At 45.6% G+C, this 27,394-nt stretch overlaps 1 protein-coding gene across 2 annotated transcripts in view; it reads right to left on the bottom strand.

The window, feature by feature from the left end:
• The window catches only part of CCPG1 (cell cycle progression 1), a 44,850-nt gene extending 18,886 nt beyond the window's left edge, over positions 1 to 25,964 (bottom strand). For both annotated transcript variants that reach the window (XM_073652999.1, XM_073653000.1), the window contains exons 1-5: positions 25,808 to 25,964; positions 10,775 to 10,839; positions 8,289 to 8,403; positions 8,131 to 8,210; positions 3,992 to 4,256 (exon numbers count right to left, since the gene is read on the bottom strand). In XM_073652999.1, coding sequence (XP_073509100.1) covers positions 3,992 to 4,256; positions 8,131 to 8,210; positions 8,289 to 8,403; positions 10,775 to 10,834 — 520 coding nt within the window. In that variant the 5' untranslated portion in view covers positions 10,835 to 10,839; positions 25,808 to 25,964. The remainder of the gene's footprint in view (positions 1 to 3,991; positions 4,257 to 8,130; positions 8,211 to 8,288; positions 8,404 to 10,774; positions 10,840 to 25,807) is intronic.
• Positions 25,965 to 27,394: the final 1,430 nt, after the last annotated feature.

The raw sequence follows: 27,394 nt of genomic DNA, 5'->3' as shown, positions 1-27,394 counted from the left end.
TCTATCAAATGTAGTTTGGGGGACTGGATCTGCATGATCCACCAACATCAGACATGAATTTGTACCCTCTAGCTACGATTTCCTGCTGTTTTTAAAAATAAGTTACTTGGTGCTTATAAGGTGTTTTTTTGTTTAACCTCATACTAACGTACTATATATCCAGTGGCCAAAATTATTTTTATCGCCTCTGGTGTATGTATGGGGGGGGGTGACCGTATAGGGTTAATATCTATATAACTACCTGCACTGAGTCACTTTCTTATGGGCACTTTATTCGTGTTGTATGTGTCATGTTGTGATTATTAAAGATTATCTTATATAAAAGGGTTTTTTTGTGTTAGATTGTAGATTTTCCCTTTATTTTCAATCAAGACTGTGTGATCTACAGTTGCCCTTTAATCAAATTCTGAGTAAAAATGTTATTTCACATAGAAATTATTTACTAATTATAACAAAACTCATTATATGGCTGTAAATGTTAGAGAGCAATTTCTATAGTAAACAGGACAAACTATAAACACTTAAGAGTACTAACATGCTTAAAGGGGTTGTCCGGCGTTGGGCTACAAGTCTGCAGTCACTCTGTGTGACTACAGACTTGTAAATCCTCACATCATTTGCACTGTGAGGATTCTTTGGTGCTGGGAGCAGGTGGTCATGTGACCGCACGCATACAATTTGCTTACTTCCAGCCACATTCCAACTAGACGTGTCCGCCATTGCTAAATACACTTGCATTGAGGCAGGCCTTTACATACAGTATATTAGATATACTACACACTTTTTCTAATTCTATAGCTATAATGGTGAAACTTAATAAAACCATTTCCTGCAAGAATTGCTAGTTTATCCTTTTCATGTATGCGGTATAAACCACACTCCTAACCCGCAGCATGCAATGTACTCACAAAGAGCTTATACAGACTAGTAAAATTATAGCCGACACCGGCTTATTACACTGACAGAAGTAGGAATAGCTAAATACAGCCTAGCATATGGAAGACACATATGTAACATGTACTGTTCACGTGCATCAGTTAGTCGTTTGGGGGCAGAGCTGCTCAAAAGCATTACTGGTGTTAGCGGGTTTATCAGACAGGAGCATGCTCACTGAGCCACCACCCTTACATTAATAGGCATCTTCCTCACTGCTCCATAGAGTTTCTCTTTATGCAAACACAAAGGTGAAACAAACAGAGAAAAAGAAAGCCAAGAATGGAAAATCAATACACAATGGAAAAAGAAAAGGACACGGTAAATTACATAGCAAAGGCATGAATAAAACATTGTACATAGTGTATATGACATATCAAATATAGGGTTGGCATAGAGGCAGCTTGTGGCAACCTATGGTTTCATTAAGTCTTCAAGTTTATCTCTTCAACAGCTCAGAACAATACATTCTCCTTACTTCCTGGTCTCCGGGAAGGCGGTCACTCCTCCTTGAGTGACAGCTCTGGTGAATAGCAGAGCTGTAGTATTAGTAGAACTAGAAAGCTCAGCACAAGTTCTGCTGTAACGCATTCAGCTATCAGTGATTTGTTCTGGAGTGTACACTGCTATTACTGTATTTACATCTAGAGATAACAGGGCATTTACGCAATCAGTGAGAGCCAAGAGCAGACCTGCTCTGAAAGCTGCAGGGCTGGTGATTTATAGCAGAATCCCTCTTCAGAAGGATGGAGGTTGGGTGAGCAGATAACTGCTGTATAGAAATCAATGGGCTGGAGTGAGGTGGCAGGTATGTTAAGAGTTAACCTCTCTCCTAAAATATAACTACTGTGTATTCTGGGCCACGAACTGGAGGCCAAGCTCCATGAAAACAAGCTGTACACTATAAAAGATAAAAGTTCTCATTGCAGGAGAATGACAGCAGATAGAAAAAGCAGGTCAGCGGCAAATTTTCACGCTGTTAAATTGAAGTAATTTAAGAACTTGAGAATATACTTTTTTGTTTTTTACAAACATTACTTACATTGTGGGATATATCTATTAGTGTATGAATGTATCTTTTAATCCATCACCATTTTATTTAATTTCCTCTGCAGTTCATATATGTGTAACTATGTTGGGGGTGATGGTAAAGAGCATTCTGTATTATTCAAAATGTTCTGCAACAACTAAAAAGACATTACATTTCTAGAAATAAAAAAAAACAAAAAAAAAAACACTTCTTTTTCTATCAGTAGAATTTCTTTATGTCTTTGTTTTACATCAATTAGCTAAAAAAATGGGGAAGAAAAAAAAAAATTCTGAACACAACACATTTATTCTGGAAATTCTAAGAAAGGAGCATAATTACAGTGCCCATTTAAGGATAGTAACAGAGGTCTACTGTGGGAGGAGGCCAGGAACTTTAGCCAAAAAAAAGAAAAACTGGAAGACTGACATTGACTTCCAATACTTTATGGTAGCTCAGAGGTTAACACTATTGCTTTGCAGCGCTGAATCCTGGGTTCAAATCTGACAAAGGACAATAGCCGACATGATCAACATGGTCGCTGACAGCGGCAGGGTCCAGAGAGGTCAGTTAGCAGCCATCGTGTCAGTGATGTCATTGCTTCTGGCAAGGCTGAGAGGGAGGAGTGTGAGGGTGGTGGGGTGTTGGGTAAAGTATGCAATATATTATTGTTTTAACCCCCTGGCTGACAACTTTACCTTTTCACCAGAGAACCCTTTTAAAGGCCAACAGGATCGACCGGGGTGGGGCCTCATTCCTTTGCACACAGATGTAATCATGATGCTAATGTAAATTATGCAGAGCTTAAAAAAGGGTATCAGATCTCAGACATGGGATATGCCATAAGGGTCAGAAATGTGGATACTACCGCTGGGATCCACACCCACCTTGAGAATAGAGCCTCATCTCACGGCTGTTGTAGTCTTTGTTCACTTCTATAGGAACTTCAAAAATTAGCAAAGCAAACATCCTCGGGCATATTTGGAGCTTCTTCTATAGAAATGAATAGAGAGCCATGCATGTCCGATGACCATTAGTGTGAAATGGGCGTGTGGAAAGGTGCCCCAATGTAGTACACCAGACCACGTGCTGTAAATCTCCCACTGTCAGAGATTGACATCAGCTCCAACCACTGCTGCTAGAGGGACATGATGGCTGTATAACACCGCCATTATCTGCCAGGACAGATTAAAGGCCCTGTCACACATAACGAGATCGCTAGCTAGATCGTTGATACGTCACAGTTTTTGTGACGCAATAGCGATCTTGCTAGTGATCTCGTTATGTCTGACAGGTAGCAACGATCAGGCCCCTGCTGTGAGATCACTGATCGTTACAAAGCTTCCTGGACCATTCCTGGGTCGTTGCGCTCCCGCTGGGCAGTGTGCATCGCTGTATTTGACAACTTATCAACGACCTCGTTAGCAATTCAGAACTGAGACACGTAGGCGTGCATAAATTGGACTTTTCCGCGCCCCTCGTCCCCGATTGGTGGTCGCTACAGCATTCTCATTTTCCGCCGTGCATAAAGAAGGCAACAGAATAGCGATTCCATCCTTTGTTTCTGCCCTCGTGCTGGATTGCAGATCCTAGCAGAATTCTCCGGGCTGTTGATATCCGTTCATTCGACTGAGTCCTGATTTTGCGTAATTTTATGCACACCTTTGTGACACAGTACAGTCCCTATCAAGGTGTGGATCGTTGAAATAGCTGCTGTGTGAAAGCGTTCCAACGACCGCCGAGATCGTTAGTTAGATCGCTGGGGCGGCTGAAATCGTTGGGAAGTTCTGCATGTTTGACAGCTCCCCAGCGATCACGAAACGACTCTCCAGCGATCCCAAAACCGTGACGTAATAACAATCTCGCTAGCGATCTTGTTATGTGTGACGGGGCCTTAAGGCTCAGACCCTAAGCTTGCATCAATGCCAGAGATCCGACTTATGAGGGAATAGTATATAATCTGTCGGGATGGTGTTAAGTCAAACTCAGCGGGAATCCACTTCTCTAACATAATATTAATGTGCGGCTTACCAGTTTCTGGCTGGCTGAATGTGTATTGGCTACTAGAAGAAAAGCTCATGTTAAGATCGTTGCTTCCAGACAAAGCTTCTGGAATCTCCTCCATTTCTTCATTTGGTCCAACTTCATCCACTTTGGGGGTTTCCAGAGTAACAATGTCCGAGTCATCACTAACAGCATCCAAATGGCTATCCTCACCCAAAGCGCCCTCGTCACCACGATGGTCGTCATGTACGGGAGAGCCATCAGGTTTTGTGTCTGAGCTGTGAGAAGTCATCTGCAGCCAAAAATGACATAAAAAAATATGTGACAAAAATAAGAACTACCAACACATCATATTTAATGTAATGCCTAAGAGGAGCTGTCACTGCTTTGGAAATTGTGGAGCATTTATTCTTATAACTGTAGTGCTGTCCCTGTTATTACTCCTGGAAATTCATTGATAAATTGACAATTTGTGTTACCAATTGAAGGGTGCTCCTACACAGATCGACATGGTCAGCACCGGATAGGACAGCGGCACGTTGTGCAGGGACATACCCCAACTGCTAACACACAGTTGTCAATACAGAATCCTTGTACAGCGGAAGAAACCTAGGGGAAAAATGGAGCCACATTTTATTACAAGATGGCTTTTCAAACAAAAAAAACAACAAAACCTCAGACACATAGTAATGTGAAAAGCCTTATATGAGGGGATATAATTAGCAAAATAAAACTTGTATGTCTTTGCACATCTTATGGTTCTTTTTTTCAAACCAAATTCAACTGTGGAAAAAGCCGGGCGTATGCAGTCGATCACACTGTCTACCTGGCACGGTCTTGTGTTTGGCCAAGAATCTGTACAAGTTGACACCAATTTTACCATCACCATAATTAATAATATACAGTCATTTACTCTGCCCCAATAAAACACAAGAATATTGTGAAATTAATGACTACTATGCACTAAATGGGCTGTCCGGTGAAAACAAGTTATCACTTATGCACAGGGTAGGTGATAAAATTATTGATTGATGGGGTCCGACCAAACCTGCACAGATAGGCATAATGGGGAACTTTTATCTCTAAATGGAGTGGCAGTGCGCATGTGTGACCTGAGCTCCATTCATCCTCTATGGGACTGCCGAGTGCGGAATTCCCAAATCTGCTATATTGATGTTGGAACCAGCGATGGGACACTCACCGATAAGCTAGTCATCACCTATCCTGAGGGTAAGCGACAACTTGTTTTCACTAGACTTCCCCCTTTAAAGCAAGCTAGTGATGAGAAAGGTGGGGCAAATATCCCCTTTTAACAGAGAGTCTAGAAACTGAATTACTGACTTCAGTGTGATCAGAATTTAAAACAGCTCAGAAAACAAACAAGAATTAGGCATTATCCCTTCAGTTGTTGGAGAACGTCCACACTCCTTGCCCAAAAATACTTTAGAAATCCTCACAAAACTATTTGGACATATAGGGAAAGATGAGCAGCAGATAAAAGGAGAACATCTCAGGTTAATCCCCAATAAAATGTGCTGAGTCTACAAAACCACTAGAGCATTAGTATATCTGTAACTTTCTTTAACCCCTGGAACAGGTCATTTTTCATTCTTTCACTTTTGTTTTTTTTTCGACTTAGCAATGTGAGGGCCTTTTAATTCTTGTAAGGGCATTCATCGTGTGGGATAAATAATACAAGGTTTTAAAGAGTTTCTACATTTAAAAGTCAATAAAATAAATATATATTTTTACATTATATTATTATTTTTTTTTAAGTTCTTTTAGGGAAATTGAACTAGGGATCACTTGTCTGCTAGTACAAAACACTTTATGAACTACGCTCCACTACATCCAACATCAACTGAATAAGTCTAACACAGATGATCAACTTTTGTACAGATGTCTGTGCCAGGCTGGCATTAGCAGCCAGCAAAATATGGGCTGAATCAATATTTTTCCTCAGCTGTTAAAAGTCTGCAGAATATGGCCAGCCAAAGACCCAAGGTTAATAAAATACAATGCAAAAACTAACATACTTCAGCCAATCTAAGCTTGCCAGCAACCTAAAAGTGACTGTACATCTGCAATGCTACACTCCAGCTGGTGAAGAGGTCGGCCACTTTCTCTTGTTAGTGCAGCTTCCCTCACACACGGACCAGCACTTCTGCCAATACAATGGCTGCTGGTGGAGGAGCAGTGACCAGATCATCAGCCTACTCCCATAAAAAAATCAGTTTTCCCCTGTGAGGTGTTTTACAATTGGCGGAGCTGATGGACAGGTCTGGTCACCTAATAATCCACTAGCCGCCATTGTATTGGCAGAAGTGCTGATCAGTGTGTGAGGGAAGCTGTACTAACAAGAGAAAGTGGTCGACTTCTTAAGTGACAGATTTAAAGAAGCACTCTTCCCACCAAAGGTTTTATCCTCTTAATATATTGCATTCATAATATTACACAGCGCTGTGTACTTACAATTGCTCATTTTGCTTTTCTACCCAGCTAATTCTTCACTTTTCTCTGCTCTATGTAGAAACAGGAAGTCTCTTGTCCCTGCATTTATCTATTCAACTCCTGACCCAGCTGCTTCCTCCTCCCCATCTGGGACTTTTACAGTGACGTGACTTATACAGGGAAAATTGACCTCCTGTTGCTACATAGAGCTTAGAAGGATTCAGCTATTCAGTTTTTAATCATGTGATGTCATTGACCTAATGGAAAACAGAATTAACTAGGCAGAAAGGCAAACTGAGCAATTGTAAGTGCACAGTGCTATATATTATGATGATTGCAATATATTAAGAGGATACAAATTTTGATTGGAGAAGTGCTTCTTTAATAAACTATGTAACACATGAAACACAGCTGAAGGAAAAAAAGGATTAAAAAATGATGTCCCATTATTAATACCTACAAAATCATTGTAACAGTGACCAAATATAGGCAATACGGTCCCTGCAACTTTTTTTTCTCCCCAACTATTTCTACTTTTGAGTTTCCTACTGGTGATGAGCGTGCGTGCTCGCCACTCGATCGTGCATCGGGGTGCTCAGGTACACATGGAGTAGCGCGGGTGCTCGAGTCCCCGCCCCACATGCTGGGACTGCCTGCCATACTTCAAGATTGTTTAAGTATTAAAGCACCATTCCGGCATTTTTGTATTTCAGCGAGGATGTGTTGCAATTAATTTAAGGTCCCTGCCCCTAGTATTACACTCTCAACAGCTGCTATCTTCAGCTCTGGTCCCGCACCATCATGTTATGACCGCAGCTTCTAACTTATTAGAAGTCACAGATAACGGTCACCAGCTCTCAGTGTAAGTCTATGAGAACCTCGTTCTGGCTCTTATAGACTTACATTAGGAAGTAGTGACTTCCGGATCGTCCAGCAAACACTGCAGCGATCTGACAGGTCATATACTGCAGAAGAGGACTGCAGCGGCGTCAATAAAAGATGAAGACGGTGGCTGGTGAGTATAAGACTAGGGGCAGGGAGACAAGATTAGGAGCACCACTCCAGTGCTGCAATAAAAAAAAACACTGGAGTGGTGCTTTAATTGGGCTAAGTCTAGATGTCTACACCAAATGACACATGTCCATTAGTTACCATTTTATTTTCACAGTAAGCTATGCAAATCTGATTCAGAAGAAGGAAAAAAAAATGTGTACATAGCTTTAGGCTATGTTCACAAGCAGCATTTTTGCAGTTCTTTTTTTTGCAGCCAATACCTATTTTCGCAGTAAAAAGCGCGGAGTTCAAAATGCAGATTTTGCTGCGTTTTTTTAGTTGCGGATTACATGTGTGATTTGTCTACATCACATGTTGTTTAATAAAATTCGTCTTTTTTACACAAAAAATCCAGTAAAACCTGTTTTTTGCATTGCTTTCTATGGGTGAAAAAATGCTGCAAAAACGATGAAAGTATTAAATGCTGCAGCTTTCATGAGCGCTGCAGTTCTCAAATTCAGTCAGGAAAAAAAAAAACTAGTGTGCGCATGAGATTTCTGAAATCTCATAGCTTTTGCTTGTACAGTAAAAAGTAACTTCTTATTTGCAAAAAACACTGCATGTGAACACTGCCTTACAGTCCTATTACCTGTAACACCCTTATAAACGAAAGATAAGTGATCAGATTCTGATTGATAATGAACATGTGGATAACGCAGTACCTCTTCAGCTCCCTGATGATCTTCTGATGTAGAGGACAGATTTTCCACACTTGATATAGTAGCCTCCTTATTGCAGACATCTGCATTGAATATATAGTGTCAGTAGGTACTTGGTATTTTACACTGGGAACGTCTACTAAGCCAAGCATTTATATTACCTGCCAATTCGTCTGTTGAATCTGGCTGCATGTCTTCAGCATACGATGTACTGTGCTCTAAAGCGAGGTTTGGGCATGGCCCGGTTTCAGAGTGTAGGGTCTCTATGTCCGAGCCCTAATACAAACAGAATGAATAGATTAGGAGACATCTGAACAAATCAGAAGGGGTTTTTGCCCTTTCAATAAAGTTGTGTGAAGCCTTCAGTCAAAATGCACTATGGTATTGCCATGGGCTAGGATCAGTTATCCTTAGTAAGTCAGCCCCCTGCTCCACTTCTACAGAAATTATTATTCACATTAGCCAGAAAGCATCCTCTGTAGGAGTCTATTCTAGAATATCAGGATTGGGTGCCCACACTGGCACAACTGGCAGGAATACCTGATGTTTTCATTTCTCCTTCTCTACCAGTACATTAGAGATAAGTATACATCACTGAACATCTGTTGTTCACCATGGTTATAATGCTGGATGATTATTATGGTAACCGTCTGAAGAAGAACTTCACCCTGAAGGTGGAAAATCCCTTTCAATGATAAAGGAGCTACAAATGACATAGAATCTAAAAACAGCTCATCAGCTAAATAATTCATGTAGGCTGTGGGCACGCAGGGCTCGCTATGGGGGGGTTGTGTGCGGGTGTCAGGAGTATTTCACAGCGGTACTATATGCCAGCAGTAGAAGGAGTACCATAGTGATTTAGTATTCTACTCGTCACATTAATGCCATCGGGTCCAACATAACAAATGAGAAATATAAAAATGACATGTACCAGAGTAATAGCAAGATCACTAATTGTCAAAAAAAAATAATGATAATGAATATACCCCTGTAAAGAGCTGTCCATCTATAACTTCCCAATATACAGGGTGTCCCTAAAGTCTGGACACATAGGAATATAATTTTAATTAATTTAAGTAACTATAATAGAATTTAGCAAAGCACATCAACCTTTGTATCACAAATGATGGAAACCATATTAAAAGAAGTTATTTAATATTCCAGTTGAATAAAATGTTAATAAATTTCATTTCTTGATTAGAGGTATTTTTGCCTATGTGTCCAGACTTTAGGGACACTCTGTCCAGTAGATGGGGCTCTTCATTAACACTTTTCAGGGAGGCATTTTTCTTTATTCTGCAGTTTTGTTTTTTGGCGATACAAGTATCTTGGCGTGTGCTCATGTTCATACACACTTATTAGCATTTTCTCTTTCATATGATCAAATAACTATGTCCCACATTTGTACCTATTCTCTGTAAAGGATATCCAGCATGTTTTATCAGCTTCATGGTGGCCTAATTTCCCTACAGTAGAGCTGTGTGGCGTCTGGGTGTTGCAGGCATAAACAATAATAAAGAACCAGGTGTCTAACAAACCCTTTAAGGATTACATTTCATATTAATAAATTACCCACAGGGTAACTAAACCCAATTTAAGGGATTGCAATTAAAACTTGACTTTTATTATTTTTCATTAATAAACATGGTGAAAACTAATATATAAAAACATTATTTTAATGTAATGTAAAATATTAGTTTTGACGATGTTTATTAACAAAAAATAATAAAGTCAAGTTTTAATTGTAATCCCTTAAATTGGGTTTAGTTACCCCTTGGGTATTATAATTTGTTAATAAAGGGTTGCAGGCATGTCACGACATCTGAACACTGCATCATATATGCATTATATTCTTACATAGTGGCTCGTCACAACATGACACCCAGACTGTGAAATAATAGCTAGGTAACAGTCCCGTCTGAGCAACATCCAGCAGAGACCGGAGTCTGATCATGAAACCTCCATCTACAAGGAGTGTATGGACCCACGGAGCGCTGTACCTCCTCTCATCTCATGTATACTCTATTACTAACCCTATAGACTCTGGAAGCATTGGGACTATTACAGCATATAATAAATAGCATGTGTCACCAAGCAAGGAACTAGAATCCATCGAATAATCTACATACAACTCCTTTCGAGAGTAACTAAACATTCACTTTGTTAAATTAACTTTATCAAATATGGAAAGTTATGAAACTTTGCAAATCACTTTATTAGGGAATTTGTCTTCATTACACTAAAACATAAAATATTGCATACAAGTGGCTTCATACCCCGATTCTCCTGCAGTCTGTTTGCCCACCCTTCAGCTGCATGGATATCAGAAGGTACATGGAGTACTCATGATGGGGTACTCATGATGATGAATCTGGCCCATGGCTTTGCCTAGATCAGTGTTTCCCAAACTCCAGTCTTTAAGGCCCCCAACAGATTATGTTTTAGCATTGCACAGGTGATGGAATTACCATCAAGGCATCAGAAATTGCCACAGGTTCTCTCACCTTTGCGATACTAAGGAAATGCTCAAAACATGATCTGTTGGGGGCCGTGAGGACTGAAGCTTGAGAAACACTGGTCTAAACTATGTACAAGTCATAGGTTGAGAAGGCTGACAGTAAAGACAGCATAGAGAATAATCATTTACCTCATGGTTGATAATAGTCCATCCAAACGATGATTCACTATCACTTGAGTTTCCAGACATTTTTGCTAAAAATATATAGAAAATGTCATTAACAATTCCAATACAGTGATTCACATTAAGGCCTCTTTCACATGTCAGTGTTTGCAGTAGGTGTGGTGACAGTTTCCACAAGTACTGGAGACACTGACACACGTAGACCCATTCAAATCTATGGATGTGTGCACGTCATTGTGTTTCCACGGGCCGTGTGTCCGTGTGCTCCACAGGCTGACATGTCCGTTTATTTGCGGATGCATGGTCCGCAAAAGTGTCTCACACTGAACACACACAGAAGACATCTGTGTGTCATCAGTGTGACACGTACTGGCGCCTGGGAATCAGTGGTACAGTTAGTGCTGTTTCCAAGCGCTGGGTGCTGCCCTCATCATGGTTCTTTCCGGCGCTGCGATCAGAACCAGCAGGGACAATGATGAGGGTAGTAGTAGTCTTCTCCTGCAGTGTCCTTGTGTAAAAATAAGATTAAAATAATAAAATACATATACTCACCTGTTCTAAGTGTCCCCCATTGTAATCTTCTGACCACTGACGCCGAGGAGCCGGGGAGAATTTGCTGCTCCAGCGAGCGGTGTCCTGTCACTCACTGAGCGCAGCTCCAGAGCCACTTACTCGAGCGGCTCATTCTCCCCGGCGTCAGCAGTCAGAGAATTACAGTGGGGGACACTTAGAACATTTAACCTTATTTTTACACAGGGTCACTGCAGGAAAAGACTACTACTACCCTTATCATTGTCCCTGCTGGTGTTGATCGCAGCACTAGCAGGAACAATGATGAGGGCAGCGTTCAGCACCTGGCGATTGGGAACAGCACTAACTGTAGTGCTGATTCCCAGCTGCCGGTCCGTGTGATACGGATGCGGCACACAGGCAGCACATGGTTGCTGTAGCATCGGCGTCTCTGCCCCCTGACAGGCAGAGACGCCGCCCCCCTTGCCACTGCGCTCCTGGCCCGGCGTCTTCCGGCTCTCCTGCTGCTGCCGGCGTGCGCAGCTTCCCGGGCACTGTGCTTAGGGCGCGTGCTCCCTCTTAAAGGGGCCGTCCTAAGGAGTCCCCGGCCAATGGCCGGAGGACTTCTCATATAAAAGGCACCTCCTCCAAAATGGAGGTGCCTGTGCAAGGTAGTAGCTTTGTGTACTAACTCTGCTTCAGCCCTCAGGTCCCGCTGCTAGTCTGACTACCAGTCCAGCCCGCCAGCCTGACTACCAGTCCAGCCCGCCAGTCTGTCTATGGGCTTGGCCAGTCGGCTTATCCGGAGCCTTTACCTGCTACCTGTCTCCGCCAGCCAAGTACACTCTCCAGCCCGACGGTCTGCCTATGGTCCAAACCCGCCAGTCTGTCTATAGACCAGGCTTGCCTGCCTACCCGGAGAACGTACCAGTTACCTGCCGTGCCTACCAGCCAGCCTACCTGGAGGCTCCGGCCAGTTACCCGTGGTGTCTGCCAGTCCGTCTACCCGGATCACCCGTCAGCCTGTCTGCCGTGCTCATCTGCCGTACCGGTCAGTCCCTGCCTTCTGACCCGTGGGAGTCACCTGCTCTCATACAAGGACTGGTACAGAGTGGCACCTGGTCCCTCTGCTCGGTCCTTCCCTGGTTCACGGAGTCGATTGAGCCGCCGTGTGACCTTGGTCAGTCCTAGTTGATACCTAGTTACGCCCCTCTGGTCCCTCCTTGCACCGCAGCACAGAGGTTCCACCACCCGGATCCGTAACAGTTGCAACACGTGTGACGCACACGAGACACGGATATCTCCGGTACCGGTCTTCCGGTACCAAAAATATAAAGACATGTGAAACTGGCCTAACAGTTAGAACAAAAGCACCCAGTGCAAGGTTTAAGGGGCATTCCCATCCTGAAGGAGATGGCATAGTATTAGGCCTCTCTCACACGTCCTGATATTTCCGGTACTGGAAAAAACAGTACCGGAGATATCCGTGTCTGTGTGTACCTGTGTGGCAACCATGTGCTGCATCAGTATTACACGTACTGGCGCCTGGGAATCAGCAGTACAGCTCATGCTGTTCCCCAAGCACAGAGTGCTGGAAGAAAGTCTCCCCATTGTTCCCTGCTGGGGCTGAGATCAGCGCCAGCAGGGGACAATGTTGAGAGTTTGCATTCTGCCCCCGCTGTGTCCAACAAATGCAAAAATAAGAACATAAAAAAAACACATTATACTCACCTTTACACCTAATTCGCTAATTGTCCCCTGTAAACAAACTAAAAATAAAAAAGAACAATATCCCTCACCTGTCCAAAGTTTAAATAATCCATAATGTCCCACGCTTTAATCCATCTGACCGACATTTCTTCATCAGCGCTGAGGAGCAGAGAAGAATGACTCGCTGCAGCGAGCAGACCCCTGATCTGCGCTAAGCTCACTGACAGGACACCGCTCAATGAGATTAGCACAGTTCAGGGGTCCGCTCACACCATCATGTCATTCTTAGCGTGTGCGGTCGCCTCAAACCGCCACATACGCTGATGAAGAAATGTCAGTCAGATGGATTACGGAGTGGGACATTATGGATTATTTAAACTTCGGACAGGTGAGGGATATGGTTTTTAATATTGTTGGCTTCAGGGAATTAGGGGTAAAGGTGAGTATAATGTGTTTATTTTATTCTTATTTTTACACTTTTTGGACACAGCGGGGGCAGAATACCACTCTCAACATGATGAGACTTGCCTGCAGCACCCGGCACATGGGAAGTGGGAAGAGCGCAAAATGTACACTGATTCCCAGGCGCCGGTACGTGTCACACTGATCACACACGGATGACATCCGTGTGGGACGTTTTGAGGCATGTGCGTCGTGCAAAAAACGGACATGTCAGCGTGTTTTGCCCATGGACACAAGGCCCGTGGAAATACACTGACATGTGCGCAGACCCATTCATTTGAATGAGTCTATGTCTGCATGTGTCTCCAGTATGTGTGAAAACTGTCACCACACGTACAGGGCACACTGACATGTGAATGAGGCCTTAGCTGTGGTATCACATTCATTATATATTGGACTGTCAGATGAAAACAGCGTTCAGCTATCTCCTGCTAATCAATGGATAGCACAATCATTCAAAAAGGCTATTACAAAGACCTGCACATGGGCTTTCCAGTGATGGGACCCTCACCAATCAGCAGCATATCACTTGACCTGTGGCCGACTTACTCAGGTGAGAACAACCCTTTTAGTGAATGGGGCCAGCTGCACCATGTGCAGCAAAAACTTATAAAGGGATACAGTGCTGCAGGCTTTTCATTAACAGGATTGGTGGGGGTCCCAGAAGTCAGACCTCCACAGACCAGAAATTGATGTCATATTCTAGCCTACAACCTTAAATAAAACAAAGATCTATGAGCAATGGTTCACTAAAGATTTGTACGCCAACGTGTGGGACGGCATTTTAAACACTACAGCTTCCTGGGCATGTGCAGTGCGCTGATGAACTTTTCTTTTCTGCACATGCTCAGAGAGGACATAGCAGTACTAGAATCACTACAGCATTTAAGAAGGTTAATCATGCCTAGGGGTGGGTATAATTACAGGTCCTGAGGTCAACTAGTCTGGAGGAAGCGATGTCCTACCCAACTAGTCCCGTGTCATTCGCATATAGCGATTGGCAATGTAAACTTTGGTTTGGCACAAATATGAAGGTTGGCCTAGGACAACAAGGACATTATTGGAGTGCAGAAAGAATTCTATAGCGTTATGGTGGTGGTTGGGGAGGCCTGGGGGACCCGAAAGGTTCTTTTTAACTCCTTGCACTCCTCTCTGATTTATATGAATAAAATGTCATTGCTAAATTGCATAGTTAATACACAACATGCAATACAGCTTCCTGTGGAGATGGTGAAAATCAGCAGATCATTGCTGTAACCACAATACTGTCACAGCGCAGGTTCTCTATGTCTCAGCAGGACTCGGTGCATCCCTTTAAATATGGAACAAACATTAAAAAAAATGTTGGGGGGGATTAGAAATGTGGCATCCCACAGTGTACAGAGAATCTATGTATCTCATGTCAAAACTCTTTCTCCCCTTCGCAGTATGTTTTTTTTTTTTTTTAAGTATTGTAGAGTATGTTCACACTGAGTTTTTGGAGCTCAAACTCTCAAAACGCATGTTTTTTAAAACCCTTGGTTTCTGCATAAAAAAAAAATCATTATGACCATACCTTTATGCCAATTTTGGAAGAAAACTCCTTAAAATACCACTCCAGTGTTTTTTTTTTTTCATTTCAGCGCTGGAGTGGTGCAACTAACCCAAGTTCCCTGACCCTATTATTATACTTACCAGCCAGTGTCTTCAGCTCTTCCCAGCACCACTCCGGTCCTGCACCGCCATCTTGTGACCACAACTTCTGACTGACCAGAAGTCAGAGGTAACGGTCACCAGCTCTCAGTGTAAGTCTATGACAGTCTCGTTCTGGCTCTCATAGACTTACATTGAGTTGTGATTTCCCAGTTCGTCCGGCAAACACTGGAGCGATCCGGCCGGTCACAACCTGCAGAAGAAGACAGGCTGATAACAGCTTAACATGGCAGCTGGTGAATAGAATACTAGGGCCAAGGAACTTAGATTAGTAGCACCACTCCAGCGCAGCTAAAAAAAAAAAAAAACACTGGAGTGGTGCTTTAATAAACCCAAATTTACTACTCTAGCCAATGTTTGTTGATATGCCAATATCCTGAAGGAAATGTAAACCATCTTTCCTGCACAATAGGAAATGTTGTCATGTCACTTTAATTTTAAAGGAAACCTGTCATGAGGATTTTATACCTCAAACTAATGCCATGTATGTCAAGTCTTGATTGCACAAATCTGTTTTGCAGTTTCTGAGAAATCCAGGGTTAAAATCATATGGAAATGAGCTGAAAGTGCTTTGGGGGTGGGACAATGCACTTGCAGCTCAGTGCACGCGATTTTAACACTGGATTTCTCAAAAATTGCAAAACAGATTTCTATCACCAAGGTATTGATTTCATCAGCATAAAAGCCCCTTTACATACATGCCAATAGTTTAAGGTATAAAATCCTCATGACGAGTTCTATTAAGTATGCTTTGGGTGGAAATGCACTAGAAAGGGTATGTTCATACAATGGATTAGGAGCCTAAAAAAGAAAAGAAAAAGGGCACAAATGTGAAAGAGGCAGAAATTCAATAAAAGTCTTAGATGCAGTGAATGTGCAGTGTGACATGCCACAGATCCAGGAGCAGTGCAAGTCAAATCAATGGGGCTAATCCATGTTTAGCATTGCCACCAGAAATCAATGTGCGGGGAAAAGGATTTTTCTACATATTTAGTGTGTACACTCCTCTACCAATCCAGAAGCTATTTCACTTCACTACAAGAAAATGAAACTATTGGAGAGTATGTAAATGAGAAGATCTCTTGTGGTCAGACTTCCTGTGTTCATCTACCATAATGTGCTTAGTTCTCTCTAGCATAGTGTAGGTGGATCTCTCGGGGTTAGGGGGTGCTTTCAGCAGGTTTTTGCTATTTAATTTGTTAATATGAGAAAAGCATAATGTATGGGCAGAGAGCCTGATTCCAGGGATGTCACTTATTCAGCAGCTTGATGTAGTTTCAATACAATCCGTGTTTTAATAACAGATTATAATTGCTGGACTAGGAGTCATGTGCATGCCAGTCTGTATAACTCCACCTCCATCGTTAATTAGCAGCTTGCTGACAATGTACAGTGTACACAGGAAGCAGCCAATCAGGGGTGTGTGTGGGGTTATAGACAGCTCATCATTCTGACCACTGCTACATCTACAGCAGAGAAATGAGGGATTCTATCAAACTGCACCAAGCAGCCCAGTAAGTGACCCATCGCTGGAAACAGGGTCTCTGCCCCTACATCATGCAGCTTTCAGATTCTATAGCAAAAACCTGTTGACAGATTCCCTTACACTGCATGATTATTGGAATACTTGTTCCGCGATAATTGTGCAGTTTAAACAGGCTGCCAATCACCCAATGAATGAGCAAAATGTTCATTCCCCGGGTTAAATGATGCTTTGGTTCGGCAGCCGTTTAACGCTGAACATCATGTAGTGTAAATGCACTCTTGAATGGAGTAGTAGTAATCCAGAACCCATCCCCTCTGTTCTCTAGTGATGGCTATAGCGTTCTCCCAGCTGGACACAACAGCTATCAATCAAGAGATGAGGGGAAGTGGTTGTCCAGCACTTACTGCAAAGGACTGAGGGCACGTCGATGCTAGGAGCCACCCAGAGGGCATTCCAGCACCAGGGACCACTTGCAGGAGCAGCGAGCACCTGATTAACCTTATGATGGACTATAAGAAAACAATATAAACAAACCTTTGTGTTTGGCGCTCCAAGTCTCCTACCAAGCGCCGTCTCGCAGGGTCAGACCTGTGTCTGTCAGTTACTCCTGGGAAGGTGGGTTGTTAATGGGTCATTACGGCTGGTACATCCCCGCAGTCCTCTACCAACAGCAGATATATAGGAGCTGAACTAACCTCCAAAGTGGGGAGGTGTCAGTCATCTGCTTACCAAATAAAAACTTCAAAGTGTTTAAAATGATTTTACTAGAGGGGAAAACCATGGGTGCTGACATACTGATTTTCAGAAAGCAGAACAAGTCCAGGCAATGTGGACTAACAGGTTTTTAACACATATGCTCCTTTATTTCACCTCTGAACGCTATTTTTACAGATCAATGAAGAATGTACAAAATACAAAATAAACTACTGTATATTCCTATAGTACGGATTATAATTTATACACTGTATACTGTCTAGAGCTGCATTCAGAATCCCTCAGGCTTCACAGCTGAAATCTTCCACTACTCCTCATGGGTTTGACTACTACACAAAGCTCCCTCTGCTAATCTGCCTTAGGCCACGGCCCCACTATCAGTAATTTTTCTCAGTAGTGGGAGCCAAAACCAGGAGACAATCAGAGGAAAAGTATAATAAAAACACGTCACCACTAGAGATGAGTGAGCGTGCTCGCCACTGCTTGGTACTCGCTCGAGCATCTCACTGCTCGACATGCTCGGCGAGTATTTCCGGGTTGCTCGGGCGGGAGCTCAGGTCCCCGCCCTGCATGTTTGGCGCTCTTTACAGAACCAATGAACATGCATGGATTTTCTGCCACTCACTGTAATGCCGTAGCCATGTTGGTTGTGGGCACTACAGTGATTGGCTGGCCGCACAGCGTCATCAGGTCTATATCAGACCTGGCGCCGCTATGCTCGTCACAGTGTACCCTGAAAACAGGCAGTGTAGGGAGAGCTGCTGCTGCGTCAGGAAGAGAAGTGGCAGTGTAATAGTTAGATATAGGTAATGGTACTCCAGGAGTATATATATATCCATCTGAACTAACAGTCCTTCTGAGGACTAATCCAGCTGCATATATTATTAATGCTGGTGATAGCAGGAGTTAGGCAGGCAAAGTTTGTGGAGAGTGTATGAGCAGAATAAGGTCCATTGCACGTTCTGTCTGCTGCTGCTGTTACAGATATCCATAGCTCTAGATATCAGGGCTAATATTATTTTTGCTATTAATCCTGATTATTTGCTTAAAAAGCAATATAATACACCATTTTAACTGCTCCGTTTGTTAGCAGCATACAGTCAGATTTGGTTGATTTTATTCGCATTTCTGTATTGTGGAAGCAGAGAAACTTGTCCATCATCAGACGTGATCCCATATTACTGCGGTAATAATACAGCCATTTTTTGGAAAGTGCCAAATATTACACTCCATTTAAAATGGGCAAGGCGCACGGCAAGGGACGGGAAGTGGACGTGATGGTGCACGCAGAGGCCATGAGCAAGATGAAACTGCCTGCTGAGGGAGCACAACAAACACCCACATCATGTCGAACTATCTTCCCAATAACAAGGGGGCCGCAGAACACTACTCTCAAAGCCAGAGAAGTGTGAAAAGGTTGTTGGTTGCATAGCAGATAATGCTTCCAGTCAGTTTGCCACCACCACCACCACCCTGTCTTCCACACGGTCCAGTCTCAGCAGCTGTGAGTCTGGACCACATATTCCTCACCCTGATCCTCCTTCATCTCACCATGCCGAGTGCCCAGAGACAACTGATCCCACGCTTAGACACTCCGAAGAGCAGCTCACATTTCCATTTATAGATTCAGGCCTCTCGCCTAGTCAGCTTAAAGCGGGGCAAGAGGAGATTGCATGCAGCGATGCCCAAATATTTGAGCAGCCACGGTCACACGAAGGCGACTGTGGGAAACTGTCGCAAGAGGTGTATAATGATGATGAGACACAATTGCCACCAGGTCAGGAGGAGGCCCAGGGTGCGTACGTGGAAGACGAGGTGGAGGACGATAAAGTCACTGACCACCACCAGCATACTCAGGCACATAACAGCAAAGCACCCGATTAAGAGAGCTGAACGCCTGGGTTCACAATCAGTGTCTGCAGTAGTCACCACTGCCTGTTCCACTGTTGTGCGTGCACACCAATCCAATGTCCATGGCGCATGCGAAGGTGCCTCCCGCCCTGCACCTGTCATTGCACACTTGCAACCACCACCATCAGCAACCATGTCCACATCCAAGCGTAGCGTGCAGTTGTCCGTACCAAAGTCCTTTGAACGCAAGCGCAAATACGCAGCCAACGACCCACAAGCCACACTACTAAATACACACATTTCTCCAATGCTTGCAATTGAAATGTTGCCTTTTAGGCTCATGGAGACGGAAGCTTTCCGCAACCTGATGGCGGTGGCCGTCCCTCTGTATTCGGTCCCCAGCCGCCACTATTTATCCCAGTGTGCCGTCCCCGCCTTACACAAGAACGTGGCCCAGAACATTACACGTGCCCTCAACAACACAGTTACTGGGAAGGTTCACCTAACCACGGACACATGGACAAGTGCTTGTGGCCAGGGACGGTACATCTCGCTTAAGGCACACTGGTTTAACATAGTGGAAGTCGGGACCCAGTCGGACCCTGGGACGGAACACGTCCTCCAAAAGTCAAGGATTGCAGGCCCTGGGTCAATCAAGGTTGCCTCCACAGTCTACAGCTCCTGCACCTCCTCCTTAGCCTCCATCTCCGAAATGACATCAGTTGGAGGCTGGAAGAAGTGCAGTACTGCCTCGGCCAAGCGGCAACAGGCTGTGCTGAAGCTAATATGCTTAGGTGACAAACCGCTGCAGAGTTGTTGACCGCTGTAAAAGAGCAGGCAGATCTGTGGCTGTCACCGCTGAACCTACAGCCAGGCATGGTCGTGTGTGACAATGGCCGGAACCTGGTGGCGTCTCTGAAGCTAGGCAAGCTCACACACGTACCATGCCTGGCCCATATGCTCAACTTAGTGGTTCAGCGGTTTCTCAAAACCTACCCGGATCGGCCTGAGCTGCTTGTCAAAGTACGCCGTGTGTGTGCCCATTTTCAAAGGTCACCTACAGCTTCCGCTGCCCTCGCCATGATTCCGCAACATATGCAGCTTCAAGCTCACCGACTGGTGTGCGATGTCACGATGCATCGGAACTCAACCTTGCAGATGTTGGGAAGGATTTTTGCGCAGCAGAGGGCAGTTGTTAGGTACCAGATTCAACACGCCTGTCGTTATTCAGGTTAGAGCTGATGAGTGGGCATGGATGTCTGACATCTGTGACGTCCTCCAAAACTTTAAGGACTCCACCAAGATGGTGAGCGGCGATGACGCCATAATTAGGGTTACCATCCCACTTCTCTGTCTACTGAAACGCTCGCTGCTCACAATTGAAGAGGAGGCATTGCAGGCGGAGCACGATGAGATGGAGCAAGGAGCCATACAGGGTGATGCCACACAGCTCAGCCTCATCTCAACGCGGATTGGGTGATAATGAGGAGGAGGAACAGGACCTAGTTTCCTGCGCTACATAGGGTACTACACACATAACTGTCATACCATCCGTTCAGTGTGGATGGCTTGAGGAGAGGGAGAATGAGGAGGAGTAGAGCATGGACAGCTGTCTTCTTGGTGGGGACAGGGAAGTCTTGCCTGTTGGTAGTCTGCCACACATGGCTGAGTTTATGTTACGCTGACTTTCCCATGACCCTCGCGTTGTATACATTTTATGTGACAGTAATTATGTAACATACCTGGCGGCGTCTTTGCATAGTGGTCCATCTCCCACTGTGCAAGAGAACGCACTTGATCTCCAGTCCAATCTGCTAGCCTGGCTTCCTTCCATGCTGTCTGCTTGCCTCTGTTTCTGCGGCTTAAGGGCAGCGCCCGATCACTTCCTGCTTCTTGTAGCTGCTGCAGGCACACCCCTTGTGCGTCCTCAGCCTATTGCTGTCTGTCACCTGGTATTTAACCCAGCTCCTCCCTGGAATCCATGCCTGAGCATTGTGTTCTGTCAGTTGGCTTCCTGTCACTGATGTGGCAGGTCCTGTCTATGCTTCCTGCCTTGCGGTATCAGTTCCCGTGTCTGAACTATCTTCTAGTCTGTTGTCTTCTGCCTATCCTGGAGGCAGTATTTCCAGGCCAGTGTGAACACGCTCCTAGCTTGTTCTTTCCGCCTTCTAGGGGCCGCATACCTAGACCCGTTCCTGTATCTTGCCTGTTCCTGTCTGAACACGCTCCTAGCCTTTCCGTTCCGCCTTTTAGGGGCCGCATACCTAGACCCGCTCCTGTATCTTGCAGCTGTGTCTGTTCTTGTCTGTATACTCTCCTAGCCTGTTACCTGTTTTTCTCTATGTCCGTACCTTCCCTTTTCCTGCAGAATCTGATCCCGTACCTAACTCCTACTCGTTGTCCCTGTATTCCCGTTTGTGAGTTTAGAGTCCACTCGCTACTTCATTGCAAGTATCCTGTGTGTACCTGGTTCAGCCTTTCCCTTCCAGTCTGTTCCGTGTGAACAGAGCCCTGTCCCCTCTGCTCTGCCTTGCTCACCGCTCCGGCGGTTCTTGCTCTGCTCTGACCCTTTGCTCGCTGCTCCGGCAGTCTCGCTCTGCTCTGACCCTTTGCTCGCTGCTCCGGCAGTCTCGCTCTGCTCTGACCCTTTGCTCGCTGCTCCGGCAGTCTCGCTCTGCTCTGACCCTTTGCTCGCTGCTCCGGCAGTCTCGTCCTGCTCCTCTCTCGCTCACGGCTCCAGGCGGCCTTGTCCTGCTCTTCTCTCGCTCACCGCTCCAGGCAGTCTAGTCTTGTTCTGCTCTTGCTCGCCGCTCTGGGCGGCCTCACTCTGCTGTTTGTCCACCGCATCTGCGGTTCTGTTCCTGAGTCCCAGTCTGTACTGGGTCCTATCCACTCGGTGCTCCAACCTGTCGTACCTGCCAGTACCTCCCTGCCTGCATACCAGTTGTGCTTACCAGCATCCGCCAGTCTGCATACCAGCCGTGTCTGCCTATACCCAGCAGTCTGTGTGCCAGCCTAACCTGCCTGTTCCTGTATTCCCCTTTGTGGGTCAACAGCCGTGTCCGGGGTCTGTCCTGGAGTAGAACCTGGTCCCTCTGCTCGGTTCCTCCTTGGTGCACTGGCGTCGTATGCCATCGTGCGACCCCGGTCGGATCGGGTGGATACTTAGTTACGCCCCTCCAGGCATTCACTCTCCGGCACGGTCCAGTGGAATCACTACATACACACGCACACGCCACTCAGCCCGGGCGTGTGCATTACAAATTACTTGTCGGTCATACTTCTAGACCCACGCTACAAGAAGAACTTTCTATCTCTCCTTTCCGTGGCGGAGAGGTGCAATAAAATGTTGCTGTACCATAAAGCCCTTGTTGTGGAATTATTACAAAAGTTCCCATCTGAACACGCTGGTGGCAGATGTCACAGGTCATTGGACAACCAAGAAGTACAGGCAAGGGAGACAAATATGATGCAGCAGAGGCAGTGGAAGCCTGTCAAAGGTCTTTGACAGTTTTCTAAGCCCCTCCCAGCGCCCAGGCCCTGATGCGTGGGGCACTCTGACAAGCAGGGAAAAGTTTTGGAAGCTGCTGAAGGAGTACCTTGCCGACCGTACCAACATCCTCCGTGATTCCTCTGTGCCTTATAACTATTGGGTATCCAAGCTGGACACGTGGCATGAACTGGCTCTCTATGCCTTGGAGGTCATGGCCTGCCCTATCGCTAGCGTTTTGTCAGAGCCGGTTATTAGTGCCGCTGGGGGTGTCATAACTGATAGACGCATTTTCCTGTCAACTGAAAATGCTGACAGGCTGACTCCTCTCAAAATGAGCAAGGGCTGGATTGGGTCAGACTTCTCAACACCACCAGATGATAGCAGCGAAACAATGTCAAATTCAGTGGCTTTTTTTGGGGGAAGGGGGTTCTATTCCCATGCCCCTCTTCACACCCAGACATGAGTATAAGCTTCCTGAGTTTGTCTATTTTCTGTTGTCCTCCTCCTTCTCCTCATCTTCCACCACCATATCACCAGGGTGACCGTGATGCAACACCCACATAACTTTTTTTTTTAAGCGTGTTTATAATGCCCATAGGAAATATTTTTAGAGGCATACCTTTAACATTCTGTATGTATACCCCCCCAGGGGTAAATGTTTTTCAGCCCATGCACTTAGTACATGGGCATTACCAGTATAGGTGACCCACTCCTTAAAGAAGTTGTCCGGTACTTTTTTTAAATTGCCCTAAGTATTCAGCATGTAGACATAAATATATTTGTAGATACCTTGTGTTGCTGATAATGTCTGGGAGTGGCCCTATCAGTGGCCGCTCACAGGCATCACGAGACCCCGTGATGACGTCACGACAAGTGAGGCGTGACTCAGCGCTGGGGTCCCCGCAGTGGCTGCTGGGTTGTGGGTGGGGTTATTCCCCGCATCACACCCAGCATCCACCGCGCGCTTTCCCAATGAATGGGGACAGGGAGAGCGTGTGGTGGATGCTGGGTATGACGCAGGGGAATAACCCCGCCAACAACCCAGCAGCCACCGGTGGAACACGGAAGAGGGACCCTCGGCTGCAGCCTGGACTTGTCAGGACGTCAGCGGATGTCAGAGCCGGCTGCAGCCGGGGGTCACGTGATAGCGCCGCTCACAGGCATTATCTGCAACACAAGGTATTTACAGAGATACTTATGCCCACATGCTAAATACATTGGGCAACTTAAAAAAAAATACCGGACAACCCCTTTAACAATGGTAACAATTTTTTTTTTAATGAGGCCATCCCCTACGTCTCTTCAAAGGGGTATTGGGGTGCGTCCAAATTTTTGGCAGCCCTAGCAGTCACTGCATACGCAATAACAGTACGGGAAACACACTCTTTAATAAAGGGAACAACAAAGCATAGCCGACTGCTGGCCCTTTAAGAATAGTGCTTGTGACTTTCAGAGTCCCTCCTTCATAGATGAAACAGGATGTGTCTGATCATGTCTCACACACCACATGGCCAGATAAGGTTGTAAAATGTTAAAATGACATTTACTGGTGAATGTATTTTTTCACCGTTGAAAGCAATGCAAAAGTGCAAAAACGCATCAAAAACGCTACGTGTGGACATAGGCCAAAGTGTGAAGGAGCATTTTTGTTTGTGTTTTGTTTGTTTTTTTTTGCCTTATATACAAGTCATTACCCTGGAAAGGATGCTCCTTAACATTTTTCCCAGGAAAATCCAAATGGTTTCGTTTTTGTATGTTTTATTGTGAGTCCGTAAAAGCGGCGTAATACTCTGACCACGTCGTTGACAGCAGTGACCTGGGAGTCAGAGATGCTTCCAGGGGTCTTTCCCATGCTGTTCCCATGTCATTTGAGCACTGTTCCCATTGATATGGGCAATTTTTAGGCCCTCTGCAGACCGCCGGGGGAGCCACCTGAAAAATGCTCGAATTTCCCATAGACTCACATTGGGCTCGTTGCTCGGGTCGAGCACCCGAGTATTCCAATGTGCTCGCTCATCACTAATCACAACTTCTGTATTTATCACCCACTCCGGATTTGCCTTACAAATACTAAAAGTAAAATACTGAAGGTAGGAACGTGGCCCTTTAGAAAGTGCGGCCCCTGTTCATCAATTCCTATCTAGTCCTATCTAGCACAGTTCACATCTCTTGACGGTTTGCTTTAGGCACAGTTGACCGGATTTGGTAAAGACAGGTCACCAGAGCAGAGACCGGCAACTACAGGGCGGGAAATGGGTTAAAATAAAAATGGTGTCACGTGACATCACCAGCAAATATTTAAGAGGGTAAAGGTTCTCTGCAGGCGCCTCTGGGTGGGACCCTCAGGCTTCCTTCACACACTTTGTGGCTTTATGTTCAGTTTTCCCTAAGGCATTTTGTTCTAGCAAGTTTGCTTTTTTTTTGGCATATTTTGTTTTGAAGATTTTTTTTAACCATTACAGCACAGTCAATAGTGTCACACAACGAACAAGCTAGTGTAAAGATGGTTCACTGCTCACCAAAACTGTACAACCAGAAATGTATCACTATCGGTTATGTGGACCAACAACTCCCAGCATGCCCTGCTGTCACAGACTGAGCATGGGGGACCTCAACGGCGGGGCAGCTAAATATAGCATGAACCAATCAGAGCCTAGATTTCATAGCTCAACCTGCTGTACACATGAGAGCTGTAGCCTGATTGGTCGCCGTGCAGTACCGCTCTACGCTCGGTAGCTAGTTTTTAGATTCAAATGACAAACTTTATGCAACTAACACAACTGCAACAATAAGGAAAGAGCCAGCGATAGCAGCTGGTAGCGAGGTCACATGATGCGGTCACCACATGAAGCTGCGGCTGCGTCCAATGGCGGTATAATACAGGTGTTTTTTGTTGTGTCGCAGCATATGGAGACGCCTTGTCGCAGGGAGAAAGCATAATATTGTCATCTACCACACGCAGCCAGTCAGGCGCTCTATGAAACGTCCCCTGATGTTGCATCAGTGTGTACTGGGGAGAGCAACGAGCAGCCGATAAGTCACACGGTGAGAACTGACAGCCGACAGCACCGGAGACCCGCGAGGACCCTCGTCATCCCAAAACAAACACAAGGTCATTTACCGCAGAGGCGGCGGCGGCAGGCCCCGGGGACCCCCAGGCGTGGTGTTTACATGGACCGCGCTCCTCCGCCCGCTGCTCGGCTACTGTCCCTTCCAGTGACGTCTCTGCAAAATATCTGCGCTGGGAGAGGACCAGAAGCAGCTGGGAGAGCAGGGGCGGGGAGTGCGAGCGCGGAACGCCGGGAGTTGTAGTTTACTAGCAGGAAGTTGAACGACCGATAAGACGCGCAAGAAACTACACTTCCCAGAAGGCAGAGCGGACGAGATCGAGTTGTCAACAAAGAGGCAAGGCCTAGAGGTGGGGACGCCGAGCCGGCATTGTTACCATAGCAACGGACGTGCACAGAGAGCTGGAGGCGAGTGAGGCAGGCTTGCGGAGGTCTGGAGGGCTCACACCGGGGGATTCCTGGCTTCTGTACTGCGGAGGTAAGCGTTATAATGGAGGGTCTTTCTACGGGACGTAGTTGGCAGCTCATTTTTAGTAACACAGGTTTATATCGTATGTGTTAGCTCCAGCACAGTAGTGTCCAGTCGCGTGTGCTCTACATTAGAAGTCTTATCTTATAAAGAAATGCGCCACCTTCAGGCGGTGCAGGGAACAACTGCTGTCCTATTCAATTCAGTGGGGACACTTCCCTCAAATATGAATGAACTCTTAGCTACTTTCATATATATCTATATCTATATATATCATACTTCCCAACTTTTGAAGAAGAGAAAGAGGGACTGATCATTCTACGCGCGTAGCCGCAAATTTTGGCTACACCGCAATCCACGCTCATTTAACATTTCTTTCTCCCCTGACAGGAGGAGCTGTCAGAGGGGCATTCAGCAGATGGCCCCCTCAGACACAATCCTGGTAGCATGGCCCCCTCCGACACAATCCTGGTATGCATGGCCCCCTCAGACGCAATCCTGGTATGCATGGCCCCCTCAGACGCAATCCTGGTATGCATGGCCCCCTCAGACGCAGTCCTGGTATGCATGGCCCCCTCAGACGCAATCCTGGTATGCATGGCCCCCTCAGACGCAATCCTGGTATGCATGGCCCCCTCAGACGCAATCCTGGTATGCATGGCCCCCTCAGACGCAATCCTGGTATGTATGGCCTCCTCAGACGCAATCCTGGTATGCATGGCCCCCTCAGACGCAATCCTGGTATGTATGGCCTCCTCAGACCCAATACTGGTATGCATGGCACCCCTCATCCCCAATCTGATCTCAGCAAATGAGCAGCGCATGCCATCATTGCCATGCACCTTCAGATGCCAAGGTGAGCTGTGGGGATATTCACTCCTCTCCACGCCGGGTCAGCGATCCTCTGTGCCCGCTACTAAATAGAATGAATATTCACTCTTCTCCATGGTCATGGGAGTGAAGAAGAGTGAATATTTATTCTCTCTAATAGCGGGCACAGAGGATTGCGGAGCCGCAGCAGGAAGCCGGGGGCTGCATTGACAGTGTGCGCTATTAAGGAGAATGAATATTCACTCCTCTCCACTCCCATGGGCATGGAGAGGAGTGAATATTCCTTCCCTTTAGCAGCGGGCACCGTGGTAGCTGCAGCTTCCGGCTACTACCTGTGCCC

Source organism: Phyllobates terribilis, unplaced genomic scaffold (assembly GCF_046119375.1).
Source record: "Phyllobates terribilis strain yellow unplaced genomic scaffold, ASM4611937v1 Scaffold_11__3_contigs__length_659146591, whole genome shotgun sequence".
Taxonomy (NCBI): Eukaryota; Metazoa; Chordata; class Amphibia; order Anura; family Dendrobatidae; genus Phyllobates; species Phyllobates terribilis.
The sequence above is the reverse complement of the archived record's forward strand: the minus strand, read 5'-3'. Positions and strand labels throughout refer to the sequence as shown.